Source organism: Panthera onca, chromosome A1, assembly GCF_046562875.1.
Source record: "Panthera onca isolate mPanOnc1 chromosome A1, mPanOnc1 haplotype 2, whole genome shotgun sequence".
Lineage (NCBI taxonomy): Eukaryota > Metazoa > Chordata > Mammalia > Carnivora > Felidae > Panthera > Panthera onca.
In genome coordinates this window covers 160,762,898-160,785,923 of record NC_138339.1, presented here as the reverse complement: position 1 = coordinate 160,785,923, position 23,026 = coordinate 160,762,898, and the positions used below count along the sequence as shown (strand labels likewise).

Sequence of the window (23,026 nt, the reverse complement as noted above, 5' to 3'; positions counted from 1 at the left end):
AAGGACCCTCCCCCCACCCCCGCCCCAGAGCTGTGGGGATCTGGAAAATACCCACACTGAGCAGCTGGCCACTCCTTCCCGTGCTTGTCCCCCCGCTGTGTGTAGGTCCTAGTCTCTTCTCATGAGGACACCAGTCACATGTGATTAGGGCCCATTTCACTTTAATTAAAGGTGCTATCTTCAGATACACGCACACTCCCCTATTTGGGGGTTAGGATTTCAACATATGAACTGGTGGGGGAGGGGAGGGGAGGGGAGGGAGACACAGTTCAGCCCTTAACACGTTCCAGAAACAGGGCACGCATTGTGCCAAACGAGAGTTCACACAGGCCGAGAGACCTGCCCATGCTCTGTACCTGGTGTATATTGGGGTTCTGGCTAAGATGTCACTTAGGAAAAACGTGAAATTTCCACTGCAGAATCACTGCTGTGCTCTGGAGGGGAAATTACTTGTTTTCTGAAAGTGAGCAAACTGGGGAAGAACAGGAGCTTCCTTAGGGGGAAAGGGGGGCAGGAAGCAAGTGGAGGCCAGAGGCCATCCCCCCCAGGTCCCCCCACCAAGAGACAGCCCTGGAGGCTGGGGCCCAGATGGCCCTGGGGGCGGGGGGCGGGGTGCTGTCCCAGGTGAGGGGTCCGAGAGGCATTTAGCTCTTCTGAGTTCATTCGTGTTTTTCCACTTTCTTTCCTCCTCTGCCTTTCAGGTCTGCCTGGGGACAGAGGGGACCCAGGTGACATAGGCATCCCCGGCCCTGTGGGCATGAAGGGTCTTTCCGGCGACAGAGGTGACCCTGGTTTGTTGGGTGAGAGGGGTCCCCCAGGAGGCCCCGGATTTAAAGGAATGAGTGGAATTCCCGGTGTCCCCGGACCCAAAGGTGAGGATCGGCAGACGGGGTGCTCCCCCAGGCGGGTACCAGGGTGACCGGGACTCAGTATGGCTGCAGGAGAGGCCAGCCCCTCACCAGCCCCCAGGAGGTGTCATACCTGGGAAAGCCAGCTCATGCTGCCAGGCTGGGTGTGACGGACATGCCCCCAAATGCCCTGTCGTAATTTCCTGAGAGCGAGGGAGCAGACTTGGGGTCTGCGTGGGAGATTTGTGTGGAGGCCCCCGGAGGCTGGTTGCATATCCCGAGGCCAGTTGGCTAATACAAAACCAAAACCAGGGCTTGGTCACCAGGGTGGGCTTATTTGTAGACAAACCAGTTTTCCTAGAAGGGGAGCCCCTGGCCCTTGACTGTGGGGCGACACAGAGATGTTTGTCCTGCGGTCCTTCGGTCCTTCGCGGTTCCCGTGCTGGCTGCAGTGTTAGCCTCCTCTCCCTGAGGCCCACGGACCTCGGCTACCACCCATTTGCCTTGTGTCTTTCCTGTGACCATGTACATCTGCCTGATGCCTTGTCCCTGGGGGGCAGTCAGCCGGCGGGTGACCTGAGGAATGGGGCCCCGGAAATCCCTAGTTTAGGTCAGGAACCCTACTACCCGAGCCACTCCTCAGGAATGTCTCAGACAAGCAAGATGGAAACACCCCGTGTGTTTCTCCAGGCCTAACCCAGCACTTTTCTCGTTTCCTCTGAAGGCAGTAGAGGTTCACCCGGGATGGACGGTTTCCAAGGCATGGTTGGGCTCAAGGGAAGAGCTGGGCTTCCGGGAAACAAAGGAGAGGCCGGATTTTTTGGAATTCCAGGACTGAAGGGTCTGGCTGGTGAGCCAGGTGTGAAAGGTATGTCCACCTCTCTTAATATTGTCCTGACAAGGTTGGGACCCACTTTTGTGGGGCGTAGTGCTGCTTGGACCGAACCTTCCAGGAGCCCAAAGCTGGGTACAACTAGAAAAGAAGGAGACTGAGGTGCCTGGGTGGCTCAGTCGGTTGAGCATCTGACTTCGGCTCAGGTCATGATCTCGCTGTCCGTGAGTTCGAGCCCCGTGTCAGGCTCTGTCCTGACAGCTCAGGGCCTGGAGCCTGCTTCCGATTCTGTGTCTCCTTCTCTCTCTGCCCCTCCCCTGCTCACACTGTCTCTCTCTGTCTCTCTCTTTCTCAAAACTAAATAAACATTTAAAAAAAGAGAAAAGAAAAGAAGGAAACTAACAAAAATCAGAAGGCTTTATCTCTGCCTCAACCCACCAGCAGTATAATAAAGGAAGAATCCCAACCAAAGGAAACTAGCTTGTTTGGTATTCAGCAAAAGTTTTTATGGAGGTATAAGTGAATACAACTTTAGTTTCAGGTGCATGGCATAATGATCATTTGTATATACTGTGAAACGGTCACCACATAAGTCTAGTTAACATCTGTCACCATACATAGTTACAGAATTTTTTCTTACGGTAAGAACTTTCCAGATCTACGATCTTAGCAACTTTCAGATACGCAGGTCAGTGTTATTGGCCATGGTCACTACATGGCACATCACATCCCCACGGCCTGTATATTTTACACAAAGGAAACTGTTAAGAACAAAACAGGCGGCCGCATCAAGGATCTCATAATGCATCATAAGAAACATCCCACCATGATTATCCCATGGTGAGCGTGAGGTCAGGGGAAGCCGGGTGAAAAGCAGAAGACAAATTCTGAAGGAGGCGAGGGCCATTTGGCAAATGGGGACCCAGTGTTCCCGGTGGAGGGACTGTGCCCACGAATTGTGCCACAGACGTGAGGCCAGTTCAAACCCCGGTGCGGGGGCATCTCAAGACCCCAAGCGTGAGGCTCCTTGTTTAGGAAGTGTATTCCAACGAGCCACATTTTCATGACTTTTGCTCAAACGCCCTTGTTCTGAAAGTGTCTTCACGGCCTCTAAACCTGTAATTATAACACCACGTGCTGATGAGAATGAGCACGTGGGTATCACACGCTGCTGGCGGGAACGCGAGATGCGTGGCCAGTGTGGACAGAAGCTTGACGGTGTCGTGGAAAGATCAACACAGGCACCCAGCAATTCCGTCCCGAGGGAGTGAAAACATGCCTTGTATACGGATGTTCAGAGCAACTTTGTTTATGACAATCAAAAGCAGAAACACGCTGGATACGCGTCGTGGGTAAATGTGGTGTCACATGAATGCTGGCCAGCCGTAGAGAACAAAGGCCTCTCACACGCTCAACGTGCGTAAAACTTGAGGACCTTTTGCCGCACGTGGTCTGCTTCTCTTTACGTGAAACATCCGGAACAAGCGAATCTAGAGACGGGATTTGGATTAGTGGTCCCCCGGGGCTGGGGGTGGGGAGCACTTGGGGTGACTGCTGATGGGCACGGGGTTTCTTTCCAGGGTGATGAAAATGTCCTAAAGTTCGATAGCGGTGGGGGGCACAGGTCCACACTTGGCTCACGTGGAGAAGGGGCTGTGGGAGAAGACAGGCGTTTTCCATCAGCCTCGGCCTCTCTCGGAGGCCCCTGCCCGGCTCAGGCCCAGTGGGGGCTGCCAGGGAATGTGCCGCCCCGAGGCTCAGAGCCTCTCGGGACGCGCTTGCCAGGATCACAGCGGGTGAGTGGCCCAGAGGCCCACAACGAGACCGCATCCTGTTCCCTCACAGGCAGCCGCGGGGACCCGGGGCCCCCAGGACCACCTCCCATCATCCAGCCAGGAATGAAAGACATCAAAGGGGAGAAAGGAGACGAGGGACCTATGGGGTTGAAAGGCTACCTGGGCCTAAAAGGTGAGCATCGCCACCCCTCTCCGCCCACCCCTCTCCGCTTCAGGAGCAGCAGGATCTACGCCAGACGCCGCTCCGCCCAACACAGGCTTTGCCATGTCCCAGCCCCCGGCCCCTGACACCTCAGCAAGTGGGCCCACGGCTTCCCTGCCGCCTGAGTGGCCTCCCTCTCCCGCTTTAGGATCCGCAGCAACGGGAAAGGTTGGGGTGGGTGCTGCCTCCTCACACTCGGGTCTCCCCACAGGTGTCCCGGGGATGCCAGGGATCCCCGGGCTGTCTGGAATCCCCGGCTTGCCAGGGAAGCCGGGCCACATCAAAGGAGTCAAAGGAGACATCGGAGTCCCGGGCGTGCCCGGATTGCCAGGATTCCCCGGCGTGCCTGGCCCCCCCGGAATTATCGGGTTTCCCGGGTTCACAGGAAGTCGGGTGAGTGGCACCTCTTACTTCCCAGCCCCACCTCTGCTCCCGACCAGAGATTTGCTGGGGTGCGAGTGGTCGAGGGACAGCTTCGGAGTTGGGTCCCCAGCTCGGTGTAAGTGGACGCTGCTCACACCAGCCCCAGTGGTGATTTCAGTGCCGCCCACGCTGCTGGTGGCCTTGGTTGGCAGAGGGGTGGCCTCCGCGCTCTCTCACGGCCCCCTTGGGAAAGCTACACGTGAATGTACAGCCATCAAACTCTACACGTGATCGTGTGTGACATCAGGACAGAGGACCCATTACTGGGTCACGGAGTGGACACAACCCCGGCCTGCCGTTCACTGGCTCCTTCACCCCACGCACGTGCTCTGAGTGCTTGCTGGGTGCGGGCGCCAAATCGGGGTGACACAGACGCACGGTGACCCCGGGCGGGGCTCCCGTCTCTCCACACCTGCCTCCTCGTCTGTGAGGCTCAGGACACGGCTACCCTGCGATGTCACTGGCCGGGCGGGGCGTGGTCTGTGTAACGTGGCACAGAGGGGCCCTCGGTCGGTTCTACTTCACGAAATTAGCCTTTCAACCTGTTACGGCTAAAGGTACTTTACGCTCACAGTCCTCAGCATGTGACGCACTCGTTTCTGGCGCTCACAGTGGGGTTCGCCCATTTTGGGCAGATCGGAAGTCCTGGCCACCCTGTGGTAAACCTCTAGTAACAGCCCAGCTTGGCCTGTGTCTAGCCCACCTTCATGTTCGCGACACCATCTGAGTTCTTTGGGTGTCTTCCTTCCATCACCCGGAACCTGATGGGACCTGTGCAGCAGGTGTGTGCCGTCACTCGGGTCGCTTAGAAAGGATGCGTGTGTCTACCAAGGGGCCCAGAGGACGGTGTTCCCAGCAGCTTCTTTCCTAACAGCCAAACACTGGGAGAGCCCAAATGCCGGCCAACAGGTGAGCGGACATGGCGCGTTCCGACCGTGGACGAGCACTCGGTGGTAAATGGGGAAGTGCTGATAAATGCACCGACCCAAGTGACTGTCACAGACTTCACGTCGAACCAAGCAAGCCAGAAACAGAGTACAAAGGATGCGATCCCACGGGTGTAGAAGTCCAGAACCGACCAGACGATGTGACAGAGGTCGGTCAGGGATTAGGGACTAGGAAATGGCGCAAAAGAACCTTCTGGAATTCTGAAAATATTCTGTGTGTCTATCTGGGTGGGACATGAATGCAAGGTCACTGAGCGGTTGAGATGAGTTCACCACAGTGGTGTGTGTTACTCCTCAGGACAGGAAGCTTTAAGAAAGGAAAAGAGGGAGGGGGCCCTGGGCAGCTCCATCGGTTCAGCAGCTGACTCTTGGTTTTTGGCTCAGGTCACGATCTTATGGTTGTGGGACGGATCTTATGGGATCGAGCCCCACGTTGGGCTCTGTGCAGACAGCATGGAGCCTTCTTAGGATTCTCTCCCTCTCTTTGTGCCCCTCTATCCCCCCCCCTCAAAAATGAGTGAATAAACTTAAAAAAAAAGGAAAAGAGATCATCATGTGGACAATGATGCAGCCTCTGGCACAGCGTCCCCACCCCCACCCAAAGGGGAGCTACTCTCGTGGTCCAGAGACTCAAGTTAGCCATGCTGGGAGAGGTAACTGTGCACAAGTCCCCACTAACGCTGCCGTGTAGACCAGAGGATCAGGGTGGACCAGGAGGCCACCCTCCATCTGAGGAAGAAGCCCCTTCAGAGAGGAAACCATGGTTTGCATGGTCACAGAGCCACCCAGACACCACCCCAGGCTCATTATCAGGAATCAGCATCGCTGGAGGGAAGTCTCACGTCTGCAGATGGAGGGCAGAGCCGTGCAACATCCAGAGCAAGCTCGGGAATCCAGCAGCCCAAGTTCATATCCCAGTTCTGCCGCTTACTAGCTGAGTGACCTTGAGAAATTACTTAGCCTCTCTGTGCCTCAACGTCCTCATCTGTCACATGCGAATTCATCATACCTGCCTCTGAGACAGGACCCAACACGGGTGCCCGTGCACAGCTGAGCAGAGTGTGGGACACGATCAGCCACGAGTGCCGCCACCACCGTCCTGACAGTGACCCACATCATCTACATACTTGGTGTCAGTAAAGCTTTACCGCTCAGTAAGAATGGGGGAGCAAACCACCTGCTATCATGCAGAAAAACGTGAGGGGGGGGTGCTACAAAATGATGACATAACAAACATCGAGAGGTGGTTTTAGCAAACCAAGTAGCTGGACGCCCTAGCCCTCCTAAATTATAGACTTATTTCATGAACAGCCTCCTGAGATGTTTCCGTGTCTGACTTTGCTCTAGGGCGACAAGGGAGCTCCGGGGAGAGCGGGTCTTTACGGCGAGGTTGGCCCCACAGGTGATTTCGGTGAGTGTTGCCTGGATCATGACCGTAGGGTGTCCACCATCCAGAGCATTCCGGGCGGGTGTGGTGACGAGCCCCGGAGATGCTGGCAGGAATTTTAAAGCAAATTCTTTGCCTTAAGAACGTAACACAGGGGCGCCTGGGTGGCTCAGTCGGTTGAGCATCCGACTCTTGGTCTCAGCTGAGGTCTTGACCTTAGGGTCGTGGGTTCAGGCCCAACATTGAGCTCTATGCTGGGCATGAAGCTTACTGACTGAATGAACGAATGAATGAATGAATGAACAGTAACACAACAGAAGTTGCAAAGCTAACCCCCTGCCATTCAGAAGAATGGTTGTGAACCATCTTTTCTGCACATTAGGTGACATTGGAGACACCATAGACCTGCCAGGAAGCCCAGGCCTGAAGGGGGAGCGGGGCGTCGCTGGAGCGCCAGGTACCTGAGTCGTTCCTGTCTGCCATCTCGGGACAGCCCTGAGCACTGGGTGTGCCTCACTCACGAGCTGGCCCGGCCCAATGTGTCTCCACTTGTAGCATCGTGGGTCCCGTTCCAGGGAACGGTTTGAGGTCTCCAAGCCCAATGTGCAAAGAAGAATTTTTAATTCAGTTAAACCTGAAGACAATGTTAAGAAAGCTCTCTCTGTCCCTGAGAGGGACACAGTAGGACACGAAGCAAATGACACAATGGCCAGAGCGTGTGATAGGCAGCAAGGGGTTTGCAGGAGGGCAGCGGGAGTCAGGCGCATGCCCTGAGCAGGGCAACAAGGCCCCCGACGGCACGGGGTGGGGGGAGGGGTACCTCACGTGGTACAGTAGCTCACTCCTCCTCTCTGAGTGTCCCTGAGGCCAAGGTCAGCATTCCCACTAGTGGGCGCCGGGGATAGATGCATCCCTTCCGGGGATTTTCTCTCGGGGGACCCCTCACTGCTTTAGCTGCCTGGAGCCCCAAGTTCTCTTAGGGACAGCGCTGGTCGGGGGAAAGCGTCTGTCCGTGTGACTGGGGCATTCAGGCCACATGGAGCCAGAGACGGTCCATGCCTCCCGGCTGCTCTGGGCTCACTGCACATCTATCATTGGTTTCACGGTGGCTTTCCACCCAGCCACACAGGCACCCTGGGCTGCCTATATCTCCCCTTCTACAGAATTTTGGGCAATTTGGTTTATAAAAGCAGAAACGTGAGACCATCTTTGCTCCGTGGTCACTAACAATGACCTCGTTTATTCACCTGAAAATATGTTGGGGAAAAGAGGCTGTCCCCACCAAGAACTCCGGCTGTCACCCCTCAACCATGTAGGTGACTTAGCTGTGGGCCCAGGAAGTAGGGCTGTGTCTTAGGACGTCAGTCCCAGGCACAGAGGGGCCGTGACACGTGTATCAGGCGACCGTGGGGTCCATCTCCCTCAGACCAATGAGGGCCGCCTGAGAGGTCAGCAGCAGAGGGGGCGGCCGGAGGGGCCCTGATCAGACCAGCTCCTACGCAGTAGGGGCCTCGGGGGACTGGGCGGGGGGGGGGGCAGGGGGGGGGGAACGGGGCTCAGGCTGGCGTCCCCGGGATGAAGGTACACGGGACTGTCTGCAGGGAGAGCACGCGGCTGATCGGGGTTTGGAGAGGATTCTTAAAACACTAGAATAACTGACAGAAAGAAGGAGAACTTCTCAGGTGGCTCTGCTTCAAGACCACACAAACGTTAACAGTACCTTTTACGAGCAACTCAGAATTGAGGAGACCCTGGACAAAAGTGATTATGTGGGATGTAAGTTGATCTGAAGTTTTCAAAATCCTCCAACGTGCCAGAAAACACCGCAAACGTTTGACCCGGAATAATGTCACTGGCGAAGGCAGGGTTTCTAAGTCTGCCTGATGGCCATGGCGGAGTCTCCTGACGTGCTAGTTGAAGGTGCAGATTACAGACTGCCCCTGGCCTGCTAAGCCATCCCTGAGACAGAGGCTCACACGTGTATGACCGATTCCCCAGCTGTCCCCGACACACCACATATGAAGAACCACTCCAATAGGGGCCCTAGGTGGTGATCTTGGCGAGGTGCTCAAAACACAGTGGCCTAGAACATCCACAAGAAGTATCTCATAGTCTCCAGGGGCCAGGAATTCAGGAGCGCCGTGGTTCTGACCCCGGGCTGGTCTGGAACGGGAGGGCCCATCTCCAAGATGGCACCTGAGAGCAGCTGTTGGCGGGAGGCCTCAGCCCCTCACCACGTGGGCCTCTCCCCGAGCAGCTTGGGTGTCCTCTCCAGAGCCAGCCACCCAAAGAGGTGACAAAGTGAAAACAGGGATGCATGACACATTCTATGGCCGATGAAGTGACACAGTGACCTGGGGTGACCATGTCGGCCCCATCCATGCCCAAGGGCGTGAATACTAGGACGTGGGGCCACTGAATTAGGTAAAACAGGAGTCAGGGAAGGAACATGTTGAGATAAGGAGCCATTCACAGCAGAAGCAGCCGTGTGAAATGACAGCATCCCTTACCTGGCGTCCCCTTAAGCCCCAGGGAGGCAGTGTCTGCTCGGCTCCAATCAGAACTCTGTGCTTACAGGTCTAAAGGGATTCTTTGGGGAAAAAGGAACGGAGGGTGAAGTCGGCTTCTCCGGGATAACAGGCGTGCCAGGCGTCCAAGGCCCTCCGGGACCTAAAGGGCAAGCAGGTACGATCTCTTGCTGTCTTGCTGTCCCCACGTGTGCCCTACCCCCACAGCTGGGGCTCCAAACCTCAGGACCCCAGGACAGAGGTGGCCGGTGTGCCTGTCTCCTAGTCTGCCACGATCACACCGCGCCCCAGGAAGCTGGCCCTTGCATGTTACCCGTGACCCAGCTCTGCCTTAGGACCGAGCTCATGGAGAGGACCAGGCGGCCAGCCGTGGGGACATGCACAGGAACTGATGCACAAGTTCCTGTGGCCGGTGTCTCCCCGTGAACTCAGGCTGAGTTCTGGCCATAGCACCCCTTCTGTGCATCCGAATATGCAGAAACGTGTTTGCGGATCCCGAGTTAGCTTGGAAAGCAGACAGGGGGGCTACTTCCCCGCTTTTTCCTTGTTGCTGCTTTTGTTTTGTTGTTGCCTTGCTTTGCGTGGGACCTGGGAACCTGAAGTCTGATCCTTCAGGGTTTCCTGGGTTCCCTCCAGACTCCCACGCAGATGGCAGGACAACACTGGGAGAACACAGGCTGCTCTCTCTTTGGCAAAGCTGAGCTACCCGCCCTCAGCCCGTACGTGGGGCACGTTTCCAGCTGGAAGAAAGGCTCTTCCTTTCCCACAGAGGCCCTCCTCCTCCAGGCAGAACCGGGCTACAGACCAGGGAGGCCCTGGGGTTCCTGGGTGCTGCTGGGGGTTCCAGTCCCACTTAAGGCTGTGTTTATACCCCCAGGCTTCCCAGGACTGACAGGGCTACAGGGGCCGCAGGGAGAGCCGGGGCGGGCAGGAGCGCCCGGTGACAAAGGAGACTATGGCTGGCCCGGGATCCCAGGCTCACCAGGTAAGAGCGTCTCTCCCTCTGCAGACACGAGCACCAACTCAGAGCCAGGCCTGCAGGTTGGGGAGGGGCACTGGGAGCCAGGTTGGCCTCTCTCTGGTCGGCTCACAGCAATGCAGAGGTGGGACAGAGGGACAGAAGCCAGTGTCCCTGCTGTCCTGTCCAGGGCTCCGGCTGTGGCTGAGCCAGGTCTGGCCGAGCTCTTGGCGGGAGCTGGGGGGTTACCCAGGCCCTCAGGAGCTGTCTTTCCCAGCATTAAGGGACCACCCCCACCCACACTCACTCCCCATATCCCAGGAAGAATCGCGCTCATTGGCCGTCAGCCTTACATGTCCTACTTAGAAAAGTTTATGCTCGGGAATCCGGAGGGAATGGAATAATGCTAGAGCCTTGGTTCTGAGCACAGCTTGTACGAACCACATATGTACAGTGAAGCATCAGGAGAAACACCGCACTTCTGTCCAGCTCCCTTACAGCCATAACGAGCCTGTAAAAAGATTCCATGGAAACAATCTCAGTTAAATGGTTCTCCTGGGTGACACGAAAGTGATGTGCAAGTCACAGTGTGCAGAACTGCTTGCTGTTTGCCGGGCTTTTGAGTGAACCGGATGGATGACTGTATAACAGCAAACAAAACCAGGTGTGAATTGCTTCAAGAGTTTCTTTGCTCTCCGGTGCATGAAATAACCATGAGTGAAACCCACACAGGTTTTCCGGGCATCCGAGGCATCAGTGGACTCCACGGCTTGCCAGGCACCAAAGGCTTTCCAGGATCCCCAGGTATTTAATCCTGCCCCAGCCACGTGACCACACCCAGTGGTGGGGGGCAGGGGCTAGTGGGGGACGTCCTGGACCTGGGGGTTCAGGGAGCAGGATGGCTCTGTGCGGGCTGTGCGGCCCTCCCGGAGGCCACCTAGGCTCCCCCGTGGTGCTGCAGACTGAGAGGGGTTCCAACTACAATCACATCCGGGACACTGAGGCCGCACGGCCAGCTGGGATCTCCACGGCCGGCCTCTGGTTCCATCCCCGAGTCTTGGTGCACAGCATCACTGGTCTTTTGCCTCCGAAGATCAGCCTGCCATGGCTGAGGATGCTAACTTCACTGCTGTGTTAACCCTGCCGCAGGTGTGGACGCCCACGGAGACCCCGGCTTTCCCGGTCCTGCCGGGGACAGGGGTGACCCAGGAGAGGCCAACACCCGCCCAGGCCCTGTCGGAGCCCCAGGACAGAAAGGGGAGCGAGGAAATCCAGGTGAGGCCAAGGACCAGCCAGCGGCACCAAACCTGGGGTGTCTGTGAGTCCGAGAGATGGATGTGGAAAGGTCCCTAGAAAGTGCCGGTTGCTTTGCAGACAACTTCTTGCTGCAGAACCCCTTGGCCAGCCCTCCACCCTTATACTCTTAGAATCCATCAGGGGTTAGTGAGTGACCACCCTCTCTGGTGGGAAGGACACGTTCCCACCTGTAGGGACCACACTCTGTCCCCTGCCCCATGTCCCCAGGGCACCTGCACAGTGCTTACCCGTCACAAGCTCTCAGTGTCAGACGAACACGTAAACACAAGCATTACAGTCGCCGAGCTGAACCCCGCAGGCAGGCCTGGCCTGTGGTAGGAGCCAACCAGGGAAAGGTGTCTCACCTGCTGAGAAAGGACCCCACTCCCACCCAAGCCCCCGGCACACGTGCTTAAGCCTGACCTGAGGTGGGAAATGTTTCCAGACGGAAGTCCGATCAGTATCTAGGGGCAGAGCGTGTTGAAAGTATTACAGTGTCATTGAGCATTTGCTTACGATCCGTGGCCACCAGCACACCCAGCACATGGGTGCAGGCCTGTCACACAGCGGCCCAGGGCGTGCTTCGCTCAGGATACTCTAGTAAGCTAGAGCCAGCAACCCTATAGAGTAGTCAGTGCCCAAGGAAGGCAGCGACTCGATCCCCCATGGAGGGCAGCCAGTGTCCAGAGGCTCACCGACCACATCGCCTGATTCTCCAAGGTCTGTCACTGCCCCTCTTTCAAATAGCTGGAAACTCCAGAATTCCCTGATATCTGAGCTCCACAGCATTGATCTGAAGGCAAGAGAATGAGGAGAGGCTCAGCCAGCCGGGGCCTTAGTATGAGCCCTAAGAGGCTGCACGGTGCTCACGCAGCCTCAGTCGGGGTCTGTTGACCAGCACATTCCCCGCTCGGGGGTAAGGGTCGGTCCACCGGCACAAGCCTCCTTAGAGCCCCCCGGGGAGCTGGCAGTGCCCGTGACTTTGAAGTCAGATGCCTGCATGTGTGTTCTCATTCTGCCTCTCACTTGGTGCGACCTTGCACATGGCTTTGCTTATAAAACGAAGGTAGAAGCCCACCTTCTGGGTATCGAGGGGATGCGGTGAGATAATACAGGTGAGGCTCTTACACATAGAGGCCCAGAAAGCAACGCTCTCTGGCTTCTCTAAAAGGCCTCCAATTAGTATTTTTTCAGAGAGTCCTGCTCGTAAGAGGAGCTGCCCTCTGAAAGGGGCGGGGGAACGCAGCCCGGGATATGGAGGTGAGGCCAGGCCCAGGGGACAGAGGGAAGCGAAAGGCACAGTGCTCACAAGACTTCAGCTGCGCCCTGTGTCCTGAGGCATGCCGACTGATGCAGACGGCACACTGTTCAGGCTCAGAAACGGGCAACAAGGGATAGGTTACGGTTCCCGGCAGGACAGAAATCACCTCTCTTACTCCCCTGTTTATACCTCGGCGAGATGCCTGCCGCAGAGTCAGTGTTCACAGACATTCGTTGGAGCAGAATGTTGTGAAACTCTTTGTGACCGCCACAAAGTCGAAAGACTCCGCCACCCCGCCCCACGATCCCATCGCGCGGTAACTGTGCGCCATCTGTTTCCCAGAATTCTTGAACCTACAGTGTAGCCCCCGCACTCCATCAGAGGGACCCAGAACGTGCGGGCTCCCACACGGCCCTGAGGCCTCGCAGCTCTCTGTAAAGCAGCTGTCCCCTACGAGGGCCTCGTCCCGCATCAGAATCACGGCAGCCCAACGAGCTGGTGGTTTCCGAGCAGACTCCGGGCTCTGCCCACTGGGCCACAGCCTCTGGCCGTCGTGAGGGAGGGAGACTTCCCACGGAGACATCCCCAGGCAGGCCGGTGAGGACACACTGTCCTCCGAGGATGGCGGGTGACCGTGAGCCATCGTTGTCCCTCCCGTGGGCCTCACCTCAGGCCAGAAGTGCAGATTTGCAGCCGAGGCCCCTCCTGCCGCTCATGTGGGGCTCAATTCATGGTTTGCCTGTGCGGGACGGCCTTTCATCAAACCTCCATCAGTCGGGGGTTTCTTTCAACACTTAGGAAGATCCATGGGCGCCAAGGAGGGAACAGGCTTGTGTTGATCCTGATTCCAGCAAACTGAGCCTGGGTCACTCAGAGTGTCATTAACAGAGGCCCAGTCACTGCGGTTTGTTGTGGGAATCCGGCCGCTCTGGATCTTCTGACTCAAGAGTTTCTGCCTGTATCCACTGACACTCGCCGCCTGTTTCGGTCACTTTGTGACAATAGTTAGACACAGCTCAGTTGGTGTCATTTTCTGTCAAACTACAGACGGCAGCTGGCCAGTCCCCACAGGCCTCATAAACCCGCTTGCCCACTGCCTGTAATTGAGACAAAGATGACACCTTTCTCAGTGTTCCCCCGGCGCGTTTCTCCATCCGCTGCACAGAGGCACGTGCTGTGATGGGTATCGGAGCCGCGGCGTGGCTGAGGACCAGCCAGGAGGCTGCGTGGGGGGCACAGGAGGCGGCAGCTGGCCCCTCGGTCACGCGGATTTGCCCCATGCTGCCCAGCTCACCGTCCGCCGTGGCGGAGACATAACGGTCCCGGGACACCCAGACGCCTCTCTGCACCTCCAGACTGTGGGAGAAAACAAACACCAGTCTGGCAATTAGGAGAGAAATCGACCGCCTCCCCACTGGCAGCGCCCACGCCCACCGAGCACGGACGGGCACTTGTGACCGTCGTGTGGGCCGACACGCGGGACCGGGGGGCTCCCACAGATCTGCTCACATGGGGACTGTCCTCCACCGTCTGTCCTCCGTCAGTGCCTGAGGCCGGTCCTGTCCCGTGCCGCAGTTCTGTTCTGCGAAGCAAATACCAAGTGAGAGATTCTGAACCAGGGACTCTCATGGAAATGCAAAGTCGGGCTCCTGACAGCCCCTGGTCACACCTTCACCGACCGACCTGCACGTGACCTTTTGCTCTCATGTGTTTCTGTTGAAAGACACCTTATTTGATGTGTGTTGTTGATATGTTGACGTGGACCTCGCGGCCACCGGCTCGGTCTCTTGCCCGAAGGAAGCCCCTGTGACACACGTGTCCACTGTGAGCACGCCACAGCTGTCCTGAGCTGAGGAATGCCAGATGGCACTTCGGCATGATCGGGGAGGAGGGGGGACAATTTAACAGTGAAATCACCAATAAGAAGCCCAGAAATGTAAACACCACAGCACTAAACAGACACAGGAAGAATCCTTGTTGACACTTGGAGCTGAAACGAGGACGTCGGCAGGCACGCAAGGGTCTGCCTCTTCTGCTTGTCCGGGAGGGACGCCGGCACTGTGGGCGCATCGCCAGTAAACCCCGCCGAGTACGCGGATCGGCGAGCGCAGAACCCGCGGGCGGCGAGGACGGCTGTGCAAAGCTGGGACCCAGGCTACCGAAGGGAGGGCGACAGGGCAGACTGGGAGCGTCCGTGTGGTCCTTCTGGACCAACACGAGTGCTAGCCACACCCGGAACCTTCCATCCCAACCCAAGTGCTAGCCAACAACAGAGCCAGCCTTCCAGGGCCCAGGGGCCGTCCTCAAGTACCACAGCCACGTCGGCTGAGCAAGATCCGTGGGACCCTCCAGGCAGCAGGAGGGGCCGGTGGCTTCCCCACGCCCGCAGTGTGGCACGGTCCCCGCCTCCCCTCACTGCCCCTCCTTGGCGGCTCTGCTCCTGGACAGGAGGGGAAACAATAGATTGAAAAGTTGGACGGTGATGGCAAAACTGACTTCTGTTTCTCTCCGAAGGGGAACGAGGCCCAGTCGGGAGTCCGGGACTTCAGGGATTTCCAGGAATCACCCCACCTTCCAACATCTCTGGGTCACCTGGTGACAAAGGGGCGCCGGGCATATTTGGCCCAGAAGGTAAGCAGGACTCCTGTTTCTGTGTGTTGCAATCTGTGGGGCAGGACCCGGCGGTGACCGGATTACTGTAGGGATGGGACAGACTCTCACTGCCACCTTGAGGGACATTGTGCAAAGGGAAATGGGCCACACGCGCACGGAGGGACGAGCACTGTGTGATGCCACTGGTAACAAGTCCCCAGAGCATTCAGATCCAGGGACGGAAGGGAGAATGGGGGAAGCCGGGGCTGGGGGAGGCGACAGAGAGTCGCAGGTGAATGGGGGCAGAGCCCCGCTTCCGGAAGATGAGAAGGTCTGAGGTGGACCTTCCTGGTGTGGCGATGGCCACACAGGTCCTTCAGTGCCCTGAAGTACAGGTGTACTCAGTGCCCCTGAACCGCACACTTAGAAATGGTTGAAATGGGGGCGCCTGGGTGGCTCAGTTGGCTAAGCGTCCAACTTCGGCTCAGGTCCTGACCTCACAGTTCATGGGTTCGAGCCCTGTGTCGGGCTCTGTGCTGACAGCTCAGAGCCTGGAGCCTGCTTCGGATTCTGTCTCTCTCTCTCTCTCCACCTCTCTCTCTCTCTCTCTCTCTCTCCACCTCTCTCTCTCTCTCTCTCTCTCTCTCTCTCAAAAATAAGCATTAAAAAAATTTTTAATTAAAAAAAAATGGTTAAAATGGTAAGGTGTATGTTATGTATATTCTACCACAATAAAGAAAACTCGTCCAGTGTTAGACATGCCAAAGACGCCCCCCAGACAGGGGACTCGACACCTGACCCCCCAGGCACGTCCTGCAACACATGCCAGTGCCGGTTGGCCATGCCCGCGCCCTCCTCCTGTGTAACGTCTTTCTGGTGACGCATGTCGACAGGTTATCGAGGGCCCCCAGGGCCACCTGGACCTGCTGCTCTCCCTGGAAGGAAAGGAGACGAGGGCAACCCAGGAGCCCCAGGAAACCCCGGGACCAAAGGGTGGGGCGGGGACCCCGGGCCCCAGGGCCGGCCTGGCGTGTTCGGGCTCCCGGGAGTAAAAGGTAACGGTGCCCACGGAGGGAGGGCTCCTCTTGTCTCCTCTTGCCGGGGAGGCTGGCGGCACCAGTCAGGGCGGGGGGGGGCGGGCAGGGCTGGAGCCCCCACACAGACGTGTGAGTCCTCTGTGTCCTGCTTGTCTTGAAGGACCCAGAGGGGAGCCAGGACTCATGGGAAACACAGGAGCCACCGGGAGTGTGGGCGACCCAGGCCCCAAGGGGCCCAAAGGAGACAGGGGACTCCCAGGTGAGTGGCCTTCGCACACGCACACAGCCAGCATCTCAGGTGGGCGGCCCCAGGACTGGGCTTCAGGACGATCCCTGGCCCTCCGGGCTGGGGGACCCCTCCGAGGTCTCCCTCTGAAGTGCCACACTGGGACCCTCTGTGGCTCCCGCCGTGACTGAGTGACTGACAGCCGCCGGTGAAGGGAAGGCCCTTAGCGACCTCGCAGACGGGTTATTCTCTAGATGGCAAGATGGTTCCAGGAAGCTCCAAGATTGGTTTCAACGGATGAAAACAATGGAATACAGATCATTGCAAGGAAGCCAGGGGGCGCCCCTGTGTCAACTGGCCTTTCTTTGCCCTTTCCAGGTGCCCCCGGTTCTGTGGGATCCCCTGGGATTGTGGGAATCCCCCAGAAGATCACCGTCCAGCCAGGGCCAGTGGGTCCACACGGAAGGAGAGGCCCCCCGGGGGCACAGGGAGAGATGGGGCCCCAGGGCCCCCCAGGAGAGCCAGGTAGGAGCCCTGCCGGAGAGCCGCCAGGGAAAAGCCTTTTCCTGCTCGCGTTCTTCTCGCTTGGGTTTCCTCCCCGGGAAGCCTGTGTTGAGCATCAGTGACACTGAGCACGGTCATGCCTTCCATGGTGCTCACACCCGTTTCGTGGCTGTGCAGGTTTCCGCGGGGCTCCAGGGAAGGCAGGGCCCCAGGGAAGAGGTGGCGTTTCTGCTGTTCCTGGATTCCGAGGAGACCAGGGGCCCATGGGACAGCAGGGGCCCATCGGCCAGGAAGGTGAGTGGCAGACGGAAAGGGGGCAGAGGGCAGGGGGTTTCTTCCAGGTCCACTGAGGGTCTGACCAGTGTTCTGTGGTACGTGGGGAGGGATGAGCCAGCACCCAGACGAGCAGAAAGACGCTGCCCCTCACCCAGGCTGTGGCACTCGGTAACAACACCTGTGCCCATGAGGGCACCCGGTCCAGAGTCGCCAGACAGGCCGGCCCCCTTCCTTCCACTGACACGTCCGCAGGTGGCTCGGAGAAGGAGGCAATCAACGCACTTCGAGAAACGGGCTTTGTTATGATCTCAAAGGTCTGGGACAGTGAGCTGAAGGAAAGCAATTGTGTTAGTGGCAGCCATCGTAAAGTCTGGTGTCACTGATTTCTTAAAATGATCTGTACGTACTCAGGGCGGGATAGGCCAGAAATACCAGCAATTTGTGCACAAAGAAGTAGATTTGTTTCAGTCCCCCCTGAGCTCACTGGGAAACAGTGGTAGGAGTGAGTCACATTCAACTGGGGTGCACGACCGGTGTCCCCATCACAGGAGCGTGCAGTCCGCTGTCCTCCGCACGGACCCACCCATGGCCAGGAGGTTGCGGGCTCCGTGGGGGATGTATGTCCAGGGACACACGTGGGCAGAGGGGAGTCATCCAGGCTGGGAGACCAAGCAGAGGTGGAGGGGACATCCCGTGAGGAACAAGTGACAAGTGGAAGTGTCCCTTGGGGGGGTGGGCGGGGAGCAAGGCAGGATCAGCACGGACAGCTGATTCCCAGTGTTTGAAGGGTCGTCAAGGGAGGCACAGTAGATGTTCCGCTATGCTCCGGGAGCAGACTCGAGCCCTGGGTGGGCATCGTGGGAGGCAGAGTTCTAACCCAGACGTGCCCAGCCACAGGGCTCTTGGGACAGAGGAGGCCCGTTTGTTGGGTGGGGGTGAGCCGCAGTCCTCTGGGCCCTTCGACTGGCTCCGCACCTGCCCCTCGTTCAGGGCCCTGGCAGGTCCTCCAAGGGGCACAGCCAGTGAGGGCCAAGCTTCAGGCAGAAAGCGGGCAGCAGCCGCAGAGGCCAAGGTCCACACAGCAGCTGAAAGGCGGCCACTCTCTCCCGGGTTCTAGGGGAGCCAGGCCGCCCGGGGACCCCCGGCCTGCCCGGCATGCCCGGCCGCAGCGTCAGCATCGGCTACCTCCTGGTGAAGCACAGTCAGACGGACCAGGAGCCCATGTGCCCCGTGGGCATGAACAAGCTCTGGAGTGGGTACAGCCTGCTGTACTTTGAAGGCCAGGAGAAGGCGCACAACCAGGACCTGGGTAGGTACCGCCCGGCTAGCCCCGGCCAATTCGGCTCCTGGTCAGCATTGGCAGCTCTTGGCTGGACGGGCTCCTGCCGATCGAGGGCACTGGGCCCATCCACATCCCTGGGCTTCCAGAAGAGATGAAAATGGCCTTTGAGACCTCCAAAGCTCAGGTCAGGACCACAGAGGCTGCGGCCTGCACAGGCTCAGGGGTGGCCCCGCCTGCCCTGGAGGCCACTAGAAGCTTCACCCCCAGCTTGGCTTTTCACCGCAGGCTCTGTAAACGGTCAGGCTGGGGCCGTGAGGGGCGGGGGGTCACACAGAGCCCCCAGGAGAACAGATGTGCATTCAAATAAGCCTGGTTGCCAAAAGGAATTGAAAGGACTTAAAAGTGCACAGGAAGTGCAGCGAGCACACATGAAAAGTCGGGGAGGGGCAGGGGTACCTCCGTCCGAGGGGCCTGTGGTAGGGACAGGGGTGGGGAGTCTCTCAATCCGACCCCGATGCTGTGTGCACATTCCCGTCTACAGGTTCCACTTCCGAAATAAGTTTAACAGAACACAAAGCGGGACGAACGCACAGGGCCAGGGCCTAAAACGCAGAGCCGGGAGCAGAGCCTAGGCGGTGGGGCCCGCGCTGGGCAGGCTTGGTGGCAGGTGCCCACACGTTGTCCCCAAGCCCAGTAGGCAGCCCATTTGAGCAGGGAAGACTGTGCAGCTCTAATTCATCCTCTCTGCCCTGAGATAAAGGCAACCTTTGTACCCAGGAGCAGGGGAGTGTTTGGGGTTCGTACGGACGGAGTTCCTTCGGGCAGGGCCCTTCAGGGTGCAGGAAGCCAGGCCCTTATCTTGGGTCCCATCAGGGGTTTCTCGGGGCTGGTCTTGAAGACCCCCAAACAACATAGGCCTCAGCCAGGTGCTACTTCATGAAGACCCCACTCCATCCAGGGATGTGTGTGAAAACTTCTAGAAGGGCAAGGCTGAAATGGCAGGGCAGACTCCAAAAAAAGGAATTGGAAACCGCTAGCTCGGTCCCCTGTGTGGATCTGAGCCCCGCCGGGTGGCTGGTGGGCAGGTCCCTGACGTGGGGCCTCTGGGACCTGGCCCGGCCTGGAGGGGCGTCTTCCCAGCCACACTCAGCTGTGACCTCTTTCCACAGGGCTGGCGGGTTCCTGCCTGGCTCGGTTCAGCACCATGCCCTTTCTGTACTGCAACCCGGGTGACGTGTGCTACTACGCCAGCCGCAACGACAAGTCCTACTGGCTCTCCACCACGGCCCCGCTGCCCATGATGCCAGTGGCCGAGGACGAAATCAAGCCCTACATCAGCCGCTGTTCCGTGTGTGAGGCCCCAGCCGTCGCCATAGCGGTACACAGTCAAGATGTCTCCATCCCCCACTGCCCAGCTGGATGGCGGAGTCTGTGGATTGGATATTCTTTCCTCATGGTATGTGGTACTTGCCCGCTTTCTCTGTCTGAGCATGGAACTGGGTGGAAATCGAGTTCCTCTCCCCAACACACCCTGCCTCTGTAAGAATAATCACACGGGACAGTTGCTCAGGTTGCACACTGCACAAGGGCATCTGGCCCAGGGGATGAGAGCTGGAATACAGCCTGCACTTTTGCCTAAGCACTTTGCGAACTGAGCCATGTCAGGCATGGGCTGCCCCACCCACAGGGGCCCGTGAATTTGCCATCAGGCCACTGTACGGGCTGCAATTAGGATAAACTGGGCCACCATGATAGCAGCCCTTACGGTTTTCCTGCTTACTCCACCACTGTACGGAGAAAGGAAAGGCCAGTGACGACAGTAGGCCTTGTGTTTACATTCGTCATAAGTGCCATAAGTCATAAATCATATAAATAACATAACATGTAAGCGATAGGAAAAGGTAAGTATTCATATCTTAATATTTTTAGAGGTATCATTGCTACAATAATTCGAAGCACAGAATACTGAGTTCTGTGCAAAGACAGGCACCTCCCTACTTTTCGAGAAGCTGATCACGGCCACGTAAGGTGACTTTTGAGGACAGAACAAGCCTGTGTGGTTACACGTGCCATCGGGGTGCGTCTGTGTGCAGGTGTGCGTGTGTGTGTGTGTGTGTGTGTGTGTGTGTGTGTGTGCGGACTAAAGTCAGAGCCCTTGCCGGCCAGGCTGCTCCCAGCTCTGAGGCTTCCCGCAGGGTGCTTCCTCCTGACCCTGGCCCGCCGGCTCCCTCGAGGTGTCCTTCCAGGGCGGGGCCCTCCCAGGCCGGCCTCCGCTCCTTCACACCAAGTGGGGCCTGAGGCTCCCTCCCACACCAAACAGACTGTGGGTCTCTGGGCTGGGGGGGCTCCTGCATTCTGTGAGCGCAAGCCTTTTTCAAAGCTTCTTGTGCTTGTGGCTTTGTTTAAAGAGGTTGACCCGGGTTACCCGCCCAGGACGCCCCAGAACAGCCTCCTTTTTTTCCCTCACACTGTGGCTGAGACACATCCCTGTCCCACAAGCCACAGGGACAGTGTGTGTCCCACCAAGCCTGGCGGCCCATTTCTCTATGAGCTTCGGGCCCCGGGGGTCCCGTGCGTCTTAACAAGAGCTGCCGCACTTGTGACACCACGAGAAAGTAGCAGGTGACAGAAGTGAAGACGAGGTCCCCTCTGACGCTTCCCGCCTCCCGGCCAGCAGCCACACTGTCCTCTCAGGTGACCGGCTGCCTAATTAACAACCCTCTGATTGAAAAAACAATCATTACACAAGTAGTACCTGTTGGTTATCGAGACACCAGCAAGGGGAGATTTCCAGAACCACTCCCAGTCTCTCTCTAGAAGAACAAGCGAGGAGGAGCTGTCGAGGCCACTTTCTTTCTGCCTTATTTTTACCTTACCAGCCTCACGTGTGCCCTGCATGTTGACTTTAGTTTTCCTTTGAAAAAAGAAAAACAAAAAGCAGTTCACACGTTGGTATCTGTCCTGCCAGGTGAACACACTTCACCCTTTGAGTAGATGATTCGGGAGACGGTGTTTTTCCCCAAGACGAAGTCAGCCGCGTGTGCTGGTTATAACCTGCTTCTGCTCTGGGCTTCCCTGAAGCTCAGACGGTGCGCGTGGGCTCATGTCCCTGTCCCTGCACCGTGCCTGGTGCGTGGGCCACCCTGGTTTATTGCAGGCGGTCTGTATTGAAAGCGCAGATAAACTCCGGGGGGTGTTTAGCTGGGGGGGGGGGGGGGGGAGGATGGTGCATCAAAGAGCCCGGGCCGTCCCCCTGTGGGCGCACTCACAGCCCTGCCCCGTCTCCCTCTGTGCAGCACACGGCGGCCGGCGACGAAGGCGGTGGCCAGTCGCTGGTGTCTCCGGGCAGCTGCCTGGAGGACTTCCGCGCGACGCCCTTCATCGAGTGCAACGGGGGCCGTGGCACCTGCCACTACTACGCCAACAAGTACAGCTTCTGGCTCACCACCATCCCCGAGCGCAGTTTCCAGGGCTCGCCGTCCGCCGACACCCTCAAGGCGGGGCTCATCCGCACGCACATCAGCCGCTGCCAGGTGTGCATGAAGAACCTGTGACGTGCGGGGGCCGCGCCCCGCACGCGCTTCTCGGGGGGCTAAACTCGGCCGGGGGGGCCACCTTGGTGCTCACTCTTAACTTATTACCTCACACGCCGCCCCCAAAACCGATCTCATCCTCTCTTTCAAACTCTGACGGAAAGGCTGCCAAAGGAATTGAGCGCCAGCGCTCACACCAAACAGCCCGTGGGCACCCGCAGGGGCTTCGGCACTGGCGACACCTTCCTCCCAACAGAACGGTCACCGCCCGAACACCCCCATCAGGCCGTGCCACAGTGCTCTGCACTAGGTGTAGCTGATGTCTCCACACGTGCCCTTAGAGTCACTGCGCTTCCAGACCCCGCAGACGACCCGCATTGTTGAATCCGCCTAATGGGGTGGTGTTGATAAGCGAAGCGTGTCGCCAAGGGCTCCTGAACCCCTCGTGCGGCTCCCACCTGCGGGTATCCGGGCCTCCGTGCTGGCAGCTCTGTTTCCTCCCAAAGACCCAGGATGTGCCTCTTAACCCCTCAGGAAGGCCAGATGTGCCTTTTAAGACTTTGATGGTCCCACATGAGCTCTCTTCTGTCCCCCCCCCCCCCCCACCGCCGCGTCTTCACAGACCATCGGGAGACCTCTTAGCCACCTGTTGTCAGCCACGCCATGTGGCACACTGTAGTCAGAAGTGATGTGTCTACTGCCCCAGGTGGCCCCGGGGACTTACCCTCCATTCTTGGTGACTTATACTCCTATGACATATCTAACCTCTGTAACAAACACACAATAAAAGTTGGTTTTGAGCTTTTTATACCCCAAGGTGTTGACGGCCTTCATTCTCCCACGTCTGTCAAGCACAGTTTGCTGCACGAACCCCACACACCCGCCACGCCCCTCCCCGGGTCTGTGGTGTGGCTCGTCAGGGAGGTGTTTGTGTTTGCAGTGTGTTAGGGCCCACAGGAAACACCCCAGCCACCACTCACGGGGCTCAAGAGAACGGGCGCCTCACAAACACACTTCCCAAGTCATCTGGTTAGTTCTGACAGAACGTCCCAGGTCAGATCTCCGTATTTCCAAGAGACCCCCAAGACACATCTCTGG

General features: G+C 58.0%; 1 protein-coding gene across 2 annotated transcripts in view; it reads left to right on the top strand.

Moving 5' to 3' along the window:
• COL4A2 (collagen type IV alpha 2 chain) overlaps positions 1-22,738 on the top strand; it is a 174,379-nt gene extending 151,641 nt beyond the window's left edge. For both annotated transcript variants that reach the window (XM_078453055.2, XM_078453054.2), the window contains exons 31-48: positions 702-872; positions 1,573-1,716; positions 3,526-3,648; positions 3,890-4,071; positions 6,396-6,459; positions 6,818-6,892; positions 9,013-9,120; positions 9,841-9,948; positions 10,654-10,725; positions 11,071-11,196; positions 14,993-15,109; positions 15,964-16,125; positions 16,268-16,366; positions 16,712-16,858; positions 17,015-17,131; positions 18,231-18,422; positions 19,565-19,851; positions 21,692-22,738. In XM_078453055.2, coding sequence (XP_078309181.1) covers positions 702-872; positions 1,573-1,716; positions 3,526-3,648; positions 3,890-4,071; positions 6,396-6,459; positions 6,818-6,892; positions 9,013-9,120; positions 9,841-9,948; positions 10,654-10,725; positions 11,071-11,196; positions 14,993-15,109; positions 15,964-16,125; positions 16,268-16,366; positions 16,712-16,858; positions 17,015-17,131; positions 18,231-18,422; positions 19,565-19,851; positions 21,692-21,949 — 2,552 coding nt within the window. In that variant the 3' untranslated portion in view covers positions 21,950-22,738. The remainder of the gene's footprint in view (positions 1-701; positions 873-1,572; positions 1,717-3,525; positions 3,649-3,889; positions 4,072-6,395; positions 6,460-6,817; positions 6,893-9,012; positions 9,121-9,840; positions 9,949-10,653; positions 10,726-11,070; positions 11,197-14,992; positions 15,110-15,963; positions 16,126-16,267; positions 16,367-16,711; positions 16,859-17,014; positions 17,132-18,230; positions 18,423-19,564; positions 19,852-21,691) is intronic.
• The last annotated feature ends 288 nt before the right edge of the window (positions 22,739-23,026 follow it).